The sequence below is a fragment of the Eutrigla gurnardus genome, assembly GCF_963514095.1.
Source record: "Eutrigla gurnardus genome assembly, chromosome: 13".
NCBI classification, from domain to species: domain Eukaryota; kingdom Metazoa; phylum Chordata; class Actinopteri; order Perciformes; family Triglidae; genus Eutrigla; species Eutrigla gurnardus.
In genome coordinates this window covers 8,465,695-8,480,382 of record NC_139936.1, presented here as the reverse complement: position 1 = coordinate 8,480,382, position 14,688 = coordinate 8,465,695, and the positions used below count along the sequence as shown (strand labels likewise).

General features: G+C 44.5%; 1 protein-coding gene across 1 annotated transcript; it reads right to left on the bottom strand.

The window, feature by feature from the left end:
* Nucleotides 1–726: 726 nt before the first annotated feature.
* Nucleotides 727–13,361, bottom strand: rasl10a (RAS-like, family 10, member A). Its single transcript, XM_084025600.1, has 3 exons — nucleotides 12,266–13,361; nucleotides 4,831–4,955; nucleotides 727–3,159 (listed from the first exon to the last, which is right to left on the bottom strand). The coding sequence occupies exons 1-3, from the start codon at nucleotides 12,479–12,481 to the stop codon at nucleotides 2,889–2,891; spliced, it is 612 nt and encodes a 203-aa protein (XP_083881726.1). The 5' UTR covers nucleotides 12,482–13,361; the 3' UTR covers nucleotides 727–2,888.
* Nucleotides 13,362–14,688: the final 1,327 nt, after the last annotated feature.

The window sequence follows — 14,688 nt, the reverse complement described above, 5'->3', positions numbered from 1 at the left end:
GACATGCACGCCATATAATCTGATAACGCTGTCACCACGTCGACAACGAGTTCCACGACGACAGTGGCAAACTGTTTATGGCAGTAATTTTAGAGAGCGGCTGCTGACCTGGCTGACTCATGAAGTGTAGATTTGAATGGGAAATGGCCGCTCTATCAAATCAAGTCTATGATTCCGACCTGCACCACGTGATGTTGTTATCGAAACATTCCTAAACATTTGACATGCGGTCCGGATGCTGATTTTATACTGGTGATACTCAGGCCACAGGTGAGCAGATACCTGTAACGCACAAATGTAGTCTATGTGAGACACACACACACACACACACACACACACACACACACACACACACACACACACACACACACACACACACACACACACAGCGTATCATTAAAAGTAAGGAAACCCTAATTCGGTAGAATTTGGGGTCACATTTGGGGTCAGGTGATGAACTACAGGGCTACTCCCTGTTGATTGTCTTTTTTGGCAATTATTTATTATTACCTAATATCTTAAGACTACATTTTTAAAAAGGTTGCTAATAGCATCATTATTTAGGTTTCTATTGCGTTTGCGTGGTGCATATTCCCAAATAAAATTGTTTTTAATCAAAAAATATCACAAACTGACTTACACTTTATTTCTATATTGGCCATTTGGAGGCAACAGAGTACATACATGATGCACAGGGTCATATGGGGTAAGGGAGATTAATAATAACCCAATAACAAGTTATTTCTCTGGACTCCATAACAAGTCAATGTGACCATTAATCAGGCTGCACATGCAGTATTTTACCATGGAAAGTACTGAGAGATAATTACTCTATTTAAGCCGCCACAATAAATGGAAATTGTTTGGTCATTACATTGGGGAGTTCACCAGATCACCATCTAGTGTTGTTGAGTGCAATCAACAATACATTTAAACAAAACTGTACTAACTGGAAGGGCTCCAGTGTGTGACGCCTTGTCAGATACCGGCTTGTGATTTGGCTCCCGATAACATCGATTTACCACAAGGTGGCAATGTTGTCAAAATGATACAACGTGGTGTAATTGTAGTACAGGATTGTGAAGTGACCAGAGTAAGGTTGCCGTTTTCAAATGCATTTAATATTTCATCATGTGTCAAATAAAATAGAATTACTCACAGTACCAACACAGTAAAAATAAATACAAGTAATGTTTCTGATAAAAAACTGTAGCCCTTTTTATTCGGAAACGCACACACAGACAAACTGATGAGAACTCATGCTACACACAGTTGCTGCTACATATTCCTTTATCTTTTACTAGAAAAAAAACAAACACAGCCATCTGCCCTGACCGAAGGGTTCGACACTGAGAATCGTGAGCTTGTGCTCTCACATGCCAGTGAAAAACGACGACATTCACTCCACTCAGCTGCTCGTTACGGTGTCAGAAATACCATGTATTACAAAAAGGAAACACAATATCAAATTTTCACATCAGTGCAATTAAACCCTGACCCGTTGGCTCTACCAACAAAAGCATGCAAGTCAATAACTCCATGAATCACTCTTATATACATATAGGTCTGCTTACTTCCAGTGCAGCCATGTTCACAAACTAACTAGGCCTAATCAAATGAATAAGCAACTGTTAATCTCACAACATTACCAATTACATCGTATTCAGATACTGATATGAAAGCTTCATTAAGGTTCCCTGTGTGTCTGTGATGCACTCATGTTTTGTGACAGTCATTAAGTGCTGCCTCATTTCTGCAGGATATCTGAGTGGGAGTGGATTACATCTATATGTGAGGCATTGTTCATATAATATGGTTGTACATATAGTCATTCAGGATATCACTATGAGATTTTATTGCTCCTTCCTAAGCTTCTACATCGATCTCTTATCTGGCCGTGTCTGTCCTTTGCTTGCCTGAATGTCAGCTATCAAACCTGCCGCTCTGTCTCCCTTTGTCTCTCTCTCTCTCACACACACGCAAACACACACACACACGCAAACACACACACACACAAACATCCACATTGCGTGTGAAGCTTCTTGTTTCAGGCTCTGCAGCCTCCTGCAGGTCCCCAGTTCCTTGGATTTAATGTATTCATCAGAAACAGACACTGAGTGAGGGGAGGGAGCAGATTAAAGCCCCACAGTACATCATGATAGAGACTGCAGCATTTTCTGCTGCAAGACAACCTTAAAACCCCCTTCAAGTTTGAAATGGGGACAGGGAATATGAAAAAAATAAATGTAGGCTACTTCTCAGATTCTAAAATGAAACACCATCTAATTATACCTGTACATTTTTAGGATAATCCCCCCTCAGAAGTGAGACGTTAGCTATTTTTTGCTCTGTTCTCGTTTCCTTTTAACCCTCAAAGAAATCCAAATAAGTTGGATATGAGCGTCAGCTGTTGACCCTGCTGAATAGGACAAATTCAAAAGGAAGACTCCATGATATTGCTGCCTCTCCATGTTGAGCCTTACAAACACAGCTTCCACCCCATCAGGCCCATCTACAGCCATGAGAAGACCCCCGATAAGACCTGCTGCTGTGTCGTTTGGGAAGCACAGCCTCAGATGAGTGGCTGTCTGGTGGATGTGAGAAGAAATGACTGTGCTATGCTAGTTGTATTGGTTTTTCACTGGCGTTCTCACCTCCTCTCCTTGCATTTACACATTTGGCAGAATCTGACTAGGAAGTGGTTGGATGACCGTGTGTGAAATTTGAATGTCTTTTACAGCGCAAGAGACTAATAAACCTCATTATGAAAATTAGCTCAGTAAAGCAGGAGGCCACAGGGTATTTTTCCAGCCATTTAGATAAAAAGTCCTTTTTTCTCCACTGCCGCTCCACTCCTGAGGTGAGAGGGGTGGAGGGAGCTCTCTGGGTCACATGATGCTGCAGCGATTCCTCTGTAGTGCCCCCTGCAGACGGATGGAGGTGTGGTTCTGGCGCATGCCCCGTGCCACGGCGATGCCCAGCAGCTCTTTGAAGAGCAGGACTACGTGCCAGTTAAACTTGGCAGAGCACTCGACGTAACCACACTTCCAGGTCTTCTTCACCAGGACGGACACGGCCCTGCGAGGCATGAAGCGCTGGCGCTGCAGATCTCTCTTGTTGCCCACCACCAGGATCGGCACCTCACTGCTGCTGCCTTCCCTGCAGGAGCGTGCAAGAGGCAAATTAAAGAAGAAGGGTGATTTAAAAAAAAAAAAAAAGCATTGTTATCATTCTGGTGTTCGTCACAGTGGTTGGCTGGGTGTGTGCAGTTTTTCCCTTCCTTCTGAGGTGTGCGGGGGCGGACTGGAGGATTAGAGCTCACAGGCTCAAGGGGCCTCCCACCACACTCTGCAGCAACCGGTTTACAGCATTATGAACTGTAAAAATTTACGGCAAACCAGAGGTAGGAATACATTAGTGACTGGAGACTATTTAATGCAGGCCTACAGTGTTAATTAAAAACAACAACAACGTCCAACTATTTTCAGTAGCACCTTATTGGTGGTTTGGATATCCAGTCTGACATGCTACTTAAAAAAGAGACGTTTGCATAAAGAATAAAGTGGTTACTAGAGGGAATACTGGATTAGATTCTACAGCAAATACAATGAAGTTAAGAAGGAACATCAATCGGATTTCTTATAAAAGGATTGATTTTTACTTCAATGTTTGGGTGTCAAAGTCAGCGGAGCTGGGATCTTTAATTTGATTTTTTCAGGAAACAAAAAATGAAAGTTGCTGAAATTGGATTCTTTATTAAATCAGATACATTTTGAAACTTGAAGGATCAATTTCTTCTAACTTGCATGCTTATCCATATTTGTATGTCTTCAAACGAGGAAAGACACATAGAGAGACAAAAATTTACAATTTTCAAGCCCCTAAGCAGATGTAGGGTTGAAAAAAACACTTCAAGGTAATCATCTAAATGTTTTATGAGGTTGTGCTCACGTAACATACTTAAAATATCTCCTAGCATATCTACTTGATTAATTAATCAGGGACGAGATATACCGTATCTGTGTTGGAAACGGAGGGACCCTATATAGCGATAGACCCAACACCGTCTTAGTCTTCACTGAGGCTTCAGGAGTCAAAAAACAAACAAATCTATTATGGTTTTGAACTGAGTTTGTTAGCATATCTGTGCAGAATATTTATAGAATGTTTTGTAAAGTAAAATAATACATTATTTACAGTATAGCCACCCTGTGCTGTAACAACCTCTATTATTCACAATTTCAGTATCTGTCCCTTCTCCACTCTTTCCTTCTCTAGTCTGGCTTCAGAGCGCCGCCTTATGATTACACATTCCTCCTGTTCTTCGATTCACCCTTCCTTCCCCAGCTGCTGGTGATAATGGTTTTCTGTCACCATAAACATTCATGGCAATACATTTGCAGCCACAGGAAGGTGCCTTGTCATTGGTCTATTTTCTCCTTCTTGTATCAGTTCAAAGCCAGCCAGGAGACCTTTCCCTGTCGTTCTCAAGCTTCCTGATTTTGATGATGTGCTCTGTTGAATAAAAGCAGAAATATTCCGAAAAGTAATCTTTACATCACCGGTGAAATCTCAGGCGTCTCTCGTGCAGCGATGCCAGAGTTAAATGCCATGACTAACTGTCAGGAAGCAGGGACGAGTGTGCTGAATTAAAATGTATCACCACAAGCAGACCATCTATCACTGTCACAAATTCAAATTGTGCGGCTTCGTGGCAGAGCTGTGAAATTGTGCGCGTTGTGTCGACGGATGAGGCGATATTAGAAATCGGCAGCTGGATGTCAACTCGTTGTACAGTCTGGCCAGCTGAGAGCCTTCGGGTGACCTTACCTGTGCTCCACTATCTGCTGTCTGATCATCTTGACGTATTCGAAGCTCTCCACGCAGCAGATGTCGTACACGAGGATGTAAGCGTTGGCATTGCGAACGCCTCTGCAACGCAAATCCAGCCATTCCTACAGGGCCGACACAGAGAGGGAAACATTAATGTACAAACACACTGCTGGGGGCAGGTCGGTCCAGCACTTTGATCCAGACGCATCTCAACAACTATTGGATGGGTTGCTACATTTGACACAGATATGCATGGTACCTGAAGGACGAATCCTACTGACTATGGTGATCCCCTGACTTTTCCTCAAGCGCCACCATCAGTTTGACATTTGTGGTTTTGAGTGAATGTCTTGACAAGTATTGGAAAGATTGCCATGAAATTTTCATCAGGGTGAAATCTAATAACTTTGATGCTGATCCACCATTAAGACAAATGTAATTTTGACCAACATTTATTGGTATATGACCAAATAAATCAAAAATTCATATTGCATTCAGTTTGATTAATGGATGAGAGAGTCAATTTGACATGCAGATGTTAAGATTTAGCTGAACGCACCACTGTGCCTAAAAACACAGCCTCATCAATCTGCCAGCTTATGATGCACTGACTCATTTAAAACGCTGTGACAGTAGCGAGCAGATAGCGGAGCAGCGTGGGGCATGTGTTTCTGTAATTATCAAACGCAAGGTCGCCTGCCACTGCTGCTTAGCCTCTGTGAAAAGTGCAGAGAGTCAATGAAGCCGTAGAGCTGCCACGGCTCTCGGGGTCCCACAGCCGAGAACAAAGTCATAAAACACGGTGACCACCCGGCCGTACGCACTGAACGGTGTCCTGGCGACACGCGTTCAAGGACACGACTTTACAGCTTAGAAGAGAATCACTAACACAGCCTTCTGTCGGGAGAAGAAGAAATGCATAATGCTGTTAATCTGTTGCTGCTGCTTGGCTACGTGTTGTAGCCTAATGTAGTGCACATGTCTGGTGGTAATGAGTTTCCAACCGTAATTAAAGCCCACAAGTGGGTGCATTTGCACCTTACTGGGGTGCGGTTGCTTCTATAAAAGCACAGTGACCCGTTCTTCTATTCATGCTGTGTCTCCCAGAGCTCTCACCAACCCACCACCACCCTCACTGCCTCTAACAGCATGCGATGAATATATAAGCATTTCATCTGATAAAAGAGGGGGGAGGAAACGTCAGGGGGTGGGAGGAAAAGATCTGCTGAGGGAATGAGAAAACAAACGCAGCCCTGAGAAAATGTGAAAAGATGGAGAAAAAAAAAGCAGCAGTGGATCAAGGGGATGAGAAAACCAGGGTGTCAACATAACCTCTGGTGGGCACACACTGCTAATGAAGGGTCCCGAGACTCGGGGGCTGCCGGTTCAGTTCTGCTCTTTTCACAATTCAATATATCCAGGCAAACAGTGGTCGTACAGAGAATGCCCTCAGGTCAGGTCAGACCACAACTACAAGAGGCAGATTGAGGACCAGAGCATCCAGCACATCACCAACCACCGGGGACGTTCTCGTTCTTGAACTTAGTGGTTTCTTTGCTCATTTTGAGGTGAAAGCAATCCACATCCTGAGGGTCCTCAGGAAACCTGCTGTCCTTCTACCGCTGCTCCGTGGAGTGTGCTGTGGTGCCAACTGCCCAGCAGCAGACAGGAGGGCGCTTCAGAGAGGCATCAATAATGGCCAGAAGATCATCAGCTGCTCCTCTCTGGAGGACTTCCAGCCTTCGTTGGCTCAGTAGAGCAGCCAACATTAAGAGCCATCCCACTCTGGACAGCGAGTTTGAGCCTCTGCCCCTCGATAGCCGCTTAATGCCCATCAAATCACGGGCTAAACAGACTCACAAACAGCTTCGACCCTGGAGCCTTACTCTGTTACAGCAGTAACTTATGTATAAAGGCTGATAGAACTGCACCATAGCAATATTGTGTTATTGCTTTGTCTACTGTCTGCAGAATCCAGAAGTGACACAGTAAACATACATATTTTCTATTTATAATATATATTTTACTCGTCTTTACTTGTATTACTGTTTGATATGTGTGTGAATGCACCGTTCATTTTGTTGTTTGTGCAATGACAATAAAGGAATTCTCTTCTATTATGCATTATGTGCAACAATGAATAATGTATAACTGCATACAGAGATTAGAGGATCTTTCCATCATACAGTTTAGACACAAATATAATCCCAAGTAAGCCCACTGCTGAGGCAGTTTATACTTTCGTATGTAGTCGGGATGTTCAAAGCTGACGTGCTTTGTGTTTTTTTTTTATGTGTCTCTGGCACAAATGATTTGTCCTCTTTGGATCTCTGAACGTTGCTTTGAAACTCGTATCAAAGTGCTGATTATCAGACCTTTTTAAAGCTGATGCTTCTAATTACCATTAAGCTAATATGACCCTGCTTTGTAGCAGTGTTGGGAGTGGATGGCAGTGACTTTCCACATGGTGTTTACATTATTCTACCTCAGGCAACAGCTTGCACAAATTGAACTAGGAATGAGGGAAATCTAATTACATTGCTCACCACGTTGAAGCAAGTATGCTTTTCGAATCAACACAAATACAACTGATTGATAATTTATGACAAGGAAGGCTAAGAGCAGGCGATGATCAGCGTCACTCCTAATGATGATAATGGCGGTTTGGAATCATTTGCCTCTTTTTCCGTTTGGACGAGGGTGTTTGTGGGTTTTATTTTCTAAGTGCGTGTGAGGAAGAAACAGCCTTACATATCAGTGGGGAGATAATGAGGCCGATCAGACACGGAGACAAACATGTGGCAGGAAGATCACTGTCATCAAAAATGAAAGAGAAGACCGAGGAAGAGAAGGGGAACGGGGACAGTGGTTGTGAGAAATGGAATATTTTCTCTGCCTCTATGACTTCTACTGTTATTCTTGTTGCATCTATTTTACAGTGTCAAATACAGTTTAAAGCCATATCAAGCACTTCAGGAAATATTCACCCATTTTTACCAAAGAAAAAACAGACATTGTTCCTGTCAAAACAAATATCATCACAGCTCAATCTTTTCTGATAATTGAGGCCACCGACGACGACGAGGTGCACGCGCTTCAGCTGCAGCCTCACATCCCCGTGAGGCTAAAAATAGCAGCTTGCGTTCTCATCTCATATCTCTTTGTCATCCAAGTTGTGTTTTTAAATGTGGAGGAGGAGCCAGAAACAGCGACACTACTTCTCTGAATCCAAACACGAGGCAAAAATAAAAGAACTTGAGAGCTGAGAGGAAACGACGATGCAGCAGTGCACGGCTGGTAATCTGTCAGATTCATTTCCAATGCATGTGTGGGCATGTTTATTTGTGTGTGCTTGCACAATGTGAGAGTGCGCTTGTGGGAGCGTGAATGTGAAGTGTGGTGTCACACTGTCTGTATCCTCCAGTCGGTCTTCTTAATGCAGTGCAAAAAAAAAAAAAAGAGCATCTCATCCTTCACTCCTCAAGAGCCAAACAGAACATGTTTCCCTGACAACCGCAGGTCGTGGTCAGTTTTAGCAGGCTATGGCAAAGCTGTGGCGTCTCCTGATATTAGTTTAACGGTAATGAGTGGTTGTGATGGATCAATACTCAGAAGGACGGTGGGTATAACCTGTTGGGGGAATGGTGCCGAGCAATTAGAGGTATGTCACCCTGGAAGATCTGCAATGCAAAATAGATGAGACGCCCTGGGGATGAACCTTCCAATACTCAATGGTGACCTCTAGCAGGTCACCATTTATCTCTGTAGCTTTAGTCGTTCTTAAGATGAATAGTTGGAGATGATGTGAGGTGATGGGTTGTTGCTGTTTTCTTGTGCTCACATACTGAATAGAAAAAAGATCAGCTACTACCAACTCATTTACAAGTCTCATTTGTTTAGTTAAAAATCAAAAAGAAAGTATATTATTTGGTGAGTTCTAGAGTTTAAGTGAATTTTGTTTGGACAGAGCAAGGCTACTTCATCTCCCTGTTTCCATGTCTGTATGCTATGCTAAGCTAACCATCTCCTGGCGGTACCTTTTACAACTAAGCTTATTTCCCAAAATGATCATATGTGAATAACAATGATGAGACGATTCACTGAGCTGAGACTTAATTGGATGATTTCTATTCAAAGAACAAATAATTATTCACGTTACCAAAGGAAAGTTGTTTGATTCGTATTTTGTTTCATTTTAAAAGCTAAAACCTACATCTCATGTCCCCAAAAATGTCAAACAAACACTTAAATGGTTGTTTAAATGGACGCACAAATCATATTTCTCCCGCGTCTCCAAGAGTCAGAATTACAAGTCTGACATAAAAAGCAATGATTTCCACCTTGTTGTCACCGACAGTATCGACAGAGATAACGGAGAAAGATGTCCAGAAAGAGCAGGAGAGGGAGAGGGAGCATGTTGTGTGGGAGGAAGTCATGGAGATACATTATGGCTAGAACAAATAATTGAAAAAGAAAAAAACAAGAAAACTCATTGCTGAATCCGCTGTCAGGCTTAAATCCATCTGTCATTGCATCATCTATTGACACACTGTGACAGATGCTCTTTAAATGCAATGCTATCAGCATCAGACAGACTAACCGTGAAGCAAACAAATCATTACACCATCACGGTGATATAATAGACATCGAGCCTGTCTCCGGCATTGGAAAGGACAAAAATGGCCGTCTGCGTGGTGAAAACCGGGTCACAAGGAGACTGACGGAGACCTCACTGCTCTTCTTTCAAATATGATCTCAACTGATGAGAAATCGCCACGCTACATAAGCATGGAGGCGTACTGACTCACTCCATTCTGCAGCTTATTCATCACAAATTTCAGAGGATGTTATAAAACCTAATTTGGTAACCCTTACATCTACGGCGTACGTTACACTCTGTGCAACCTTTCTAATTGACTGCAGCAAATTCCTCTGTTGGGTTTTTATTCCCAGCAGGGAACTTTGCTTTAATTCAATCTGCTGTGTACTCTAAGTAAATTCCAATCAGCTTTCCTTGTGCAGTTCTCTTCTCCTGACCCGGGTTACCGTTCTCTGCCCACGGGGGTAAATACAGAGCGGGGCGGCGAGTCCAAAACAAGCCCCGTGTCTCATTGCTGCGCTCGCTTTGAATAAATTTCCGTCCCCAGAATAAGCAGGAGAATGATGTCACAACAAGCAGTACATGGCAGGAGCGGAGAGGGAAATGTACAGCAGGCCAGGCAGGGTCGTTCCTCAGCCAACGACTCGCCATAAATCTGTCTGATAGAAATGTTGTGGCGGCACTCAGCTAATGGTTTTCTCTGCCTGGCCACGCTGCACTACAGCCTGACATGAGCACGAAATGTTCATTCAACATGATATCGAATGATGAAAGCTATGTGACTCAAACTTTGGGACTCTCACTCCCACGCAAACCCGAGAGAGTCATTCTGCTCACCTACCAACGTGTTCCCTGGAGGACCATTTAGCAGAAGAGAGAAGAAACTCAATCAGAATCTCTTTACAGAGGGTCTCTGTGGAGACGGTGAAGCCCCATGCAGACCTCTTAAAGCTCTAACAAAACGTTAAATCCAGTAGAACGGCTACATGTAATTCTCCAGCAGCCTGACAGGCTGAACGCTCCGGCCTCTCAGCCCGCCCGCCTGTCTGTCTGACGCTTTCGGTGGGATTTCTGAGCGCCCACCAAACCAACACCTCATGTTCGAGCTGCTCTTTTTTTTTTTTTTGGTCTTCTCCTCGGCTTGATCTCATTTTCTCAGTGGCACCTCATCTGTTCAGGGCTAAGTGTGACACAAGGGGGCAGAGAAGCAGCAGCAGAGTCAGGCGTGGTGACCTTGGAGAGATCTATCTTCAAAGCATCACAGTCTTACCACCAATGCTGCAGTGGAGACGAGTCATCTCAAGTGAATAAAGGCTTGGAGGGGGCCACATTGCTTCAATACTGAAGGGGGGCGGAGACGCCCACTAAATCAATAGTTTCTTTGGTTGGTAAGGATAGGAATATATATTTTTTCCAAGTCTTGTCTTAAAACCACACTCACATGAACATAGAAACAGGTTTTGAATGCTGAAAGCGATCCTCCTTTGCATACCGACTGTGAAGACATCTCTAGCAGTCTCAGTCGATCCAATCAAGTGGATATCTTACAAGAACGTTTTATTGTCACACACATGACATTTGACCTCTGCATTGTAAGCGTTAGCAGCAGTGATATGCTGTAAAGTGCTTGAGGTCGCTTCCACATGTGAACAAAAGGAGTGAGGGATCAACCTGCTGACATCTAAGCCATTAGACGACCTGCTCAACCCCCGGAGCCACAGCCACCCTGATGTTTTTCCCTTTCTGTGTTTGCACAGTGTTTCATTGCCAAGCTGCAGTGCGGGGACATTTCACACTGATAAGATGAAGTGAAACAGTCTTGAGGCTTTATTTTGGCTTTGGCTGAACTTTAAATGACATATTATTTGCACAGAATGAGGACAGTGGGGTTTTTCATCATTTAGATTAGAGGTGCTTTAGAATGGTGTCTTTTAAAAGTCAATATTGAAAGAGAAACAATTATAGCATTCAATAATGATGAGATGGACTGTTTTATCATCCGTCTGAATACAGTGCAGTACCGTACAGAGGAATGAAATTGATGTTTCTCCCGGTCACTGGTTCAAAACAAAAATAAATGACGTAAAATAGCGAGTGAAGCAAGGATTAAATTTAAATTTGAATGTACATATGAGCATTTAGGTATTGTTTTAAAACAGACTTGAGCAAATGTGAACCTATCCTTAAAGAAAAAAAAAATCCAGAGACCAAATCTTGAGAGAATACCTCAATATCCCCGATCCTTGGCAATGAGAAGACGAGAAGTGACTTCCAACCTTTGGCATTGTGTAGCAACAGTGCATGTATGCTATGATCCTCAAATGCGTCTCCAACTAATGAGGTGTGGCATATGACCTGTGGCCTTGAATAAAAGGCCAGTCTATTCTATTTTTAAACTGGGAGTTGTGTGGCGGTACCTGTACCACAACCCTGCTCCTATTTTCTGTGCGTACGAGCCAGATTCAACCCAACCTCCACAAAACATATCTGACACTTAGACATGCTATGATTAACAAACAAGGTGCAAGCTGTCATTTCTTCCTCATGAGGGGGGGTTGAGATAGTTTACAATGCGTAAAGTGAGTGAAGCTCTCCAAGGCTTTAAGTCAGTCGGGTCTCCATAGCAACTAGTAGACTAGGGACATCTGATAGAGGAATAAATACAATTGGGGGGTATTTGCTTTTGAGGAATACCATTGGCAGTGAACAGATGGGATATTAAGAAGAGATTTAATACACTTGACTCAGGCATTCTGAGGGTGGATCAGCAAAGCTTGAATAAATCCTTCTCTGATAAAGTTCAACCCAAGTCCTCAGACAGAGACGCCATACCTGACTGGAGCTGGATGGGAAGGAGGAGATTGGCGGGACGTCCAGAATCTTCAGCTCGTACATGTTGCCGTTCAGGATGACGGAGGGTCTGTACACGGATCTGGTCCTGGTCGGCGTGTACACCTCCGAGAAGTCGTTATAGATGAACTGGCGGATTATAGAAGTTTTCCCCACTGCGGGAGCACCGATGACTGCGATACTCAGCGTCTCCACCATTCCTGGAGCACGAGTCCAGCACCATGGACAGCGACGACGACGACGACGACAGATGTGACCGTCCAGACAGAAACACAGCTGGCCGCCGCTGTTTGGATGCTGCTGCTCTGATGCTCTGATGCAATTCAATCCACCGCTGCCCCCTCTTCTTCCCCCCCTCTCTCTCTCTCTCTTTTTTTAACCAGCAGCCTCTGAATCACCTCAGCCGGGTTCAACTGCGAGCAATTAAGACGAATCGGTGGCCGAATAAATCCGCCACCCGTCGAGCAGAGCGAAGAAACTTTATCTCCTGGGAGGAAAGGAAGAAGCCATGCAGCTCGAAGGTTGTCCAAAAGAATGCTCAACCATGATCACGCAGATGGAGGGATTTTCGCTGCCAACGCAATCCAACACACAGAGAGAAACTGTTGGTTTTCAGGGGACATCCCCGGGCGACCTCTTCCCCCCGAGAGGAAGCGTAAAAGTCCGTCCTTGTTGTCCCCGCGTGGACATAATCTCCGCCAGGCTAGACTCTGACCTTGTCCAAACGCACAGGAGCCCTCGGCGTCTTCATTGATTATCTCCTCTGCACCTCTCACTCATTGCCTCCGATGCAGCACCGCCGCGCTCCTCCATCACAGGGAGGACCGGCGCACAGCCGCCAGCCTCGCAAATACGCTTCCCACGTGTTCCGAAACCGCACACAAACCCATAATCTTCCTTTTTCGCCGTGGACAGAAAGACTGATTCACACCTGCGTGACTCAAAGGTGCGGGGGCAATCCACGCAGGCTGCAGACGTGCGTTCTCTGTGAAGGCATCTGGAGCGTATCAACAAGCGCTCTGTGTGTGTGTGTGTGTCGTTGGAAAGACATCCGCTAGTGAAGACTGCTCTCTCTCTCCCCCCCTCTCTCTCTCATTACTTGCAATATCCCCTGCCCCGCGCATCCAATGGGATTATGACGTGCGCGAGGCGTGTGAACGCTTCGCGCTCTCATACGCTGCGAATAAACGGCAAAGGAGAAGGCCGAACGCTATACATCATTTGAGCGCGAGGGTCACGGCGCGAGGCTGAACACCCAGATCTCCCAGGGACACTTAGCATCGAGAGGGTGTTCGGGCAGGGCCGATGTGTCCCATCAATCACTGCTGCCGACGTCACGTTGGGGCCACAAATCCTCTCGGTGACAAGTCGGAGGTATAAACACTGCATGACAGTCTGTGGCCCCTCAGATGAACCGGATCAGCTTCTACCCGACGAGTTTCCACTGGGGCACGTTTTCCTTTAAGCCTCCGTTTAGAAATGGTTGAGGATATTTGGGACTCCAGTCTGAGGTTGATGGAGGATGGATTTTCCAAACAGGCAAAGCAGGCATTTGCTTGGAAATAACACCATTTGAAATGTTGGGAATCCATTAATAACAGTTGTTTTCTTGTAAATATTAATCAAGTCTGCAGTAGTAAATTGTCAATAAACAGATTCCGGGCCAGATTGTTGCTTCCCTGAGGAATTAAATAATCTAAAACAACAAACCAAAGCACTGTTTCACAACCTGGCAGCCCAAAGCTTGTTCTTATTAATGGCTTACCAACCTGTAAAGTATATTAATGGTTCAATATTAATACAGTCAGTTACATTTATACACTCTTTGTAAGTCAATAAGCGTTCCTTTATACAGACTGAGCCTTTACCAAAATGCAGTGCAGTGGCGCCCCCTATTGGAATGCATTCATCACATTGGATCAATATCATAGTTCATTGATTAGTGGGGGGGAGAGGACTACTGACTCATCTCTGTTTAGAACAGAACTCCCCTGTTCACAGAGGAAGAGATCTGAAAGCAGGCGTTTGTGTTCACGAGCAGCTAGAACTTTAAAAACCCCGTCACTGCTACCGAGGAGCTGCTCCGCCTTTAAAGGTGCCCCCAGCTGTGGAAACACGTCACACTTCACTCACAGCTCAAGGTTGAACAACACTGAGAGACTTTGTATGCAAAGCTGCGAGGGCTGCCAAGTCTGTAACACCGGAGCAGAAGCCGAGCAGCCCACGAGAGCAGACGTGAACGTCTCCAAAGGTCATCAGTGATCATAATGCACGGTGTGTAAAAATGAGGCACGTGGGCTTCCAGGGAATTTGCCAAGCAAGTAAAACGGACATGACGTTTTGAAACCTGTGACGCTGGGACTTAAGCACTGGCGGAGCAGTGCAAGAAAAATAAATGGCCCTCG

Coding starts and splice junctions, on each gene's coding strand:
- rasl10a (XM_084025600.1), bottom strand. CDS start 12,481: ATGGTGGAGACGCTGAGTATCGCAGTCATCGGTGCTCCCGCAGTGGGG. Junction 4,956..12,265: donor TCCCATCCAGCTCCAGTCAG/GTATGGCGTCTC, acceptor TCGGCCCTGTAG/GAATGGCTGGATTTGCGTTG. Junction 3,160..4,830: donor CAGCAGATAGTGGAGCACAG/GTAAGGTCACCC, acceptor ACGCTCCTGCAG/GGAAGGCAGCAGCAGTGAGG.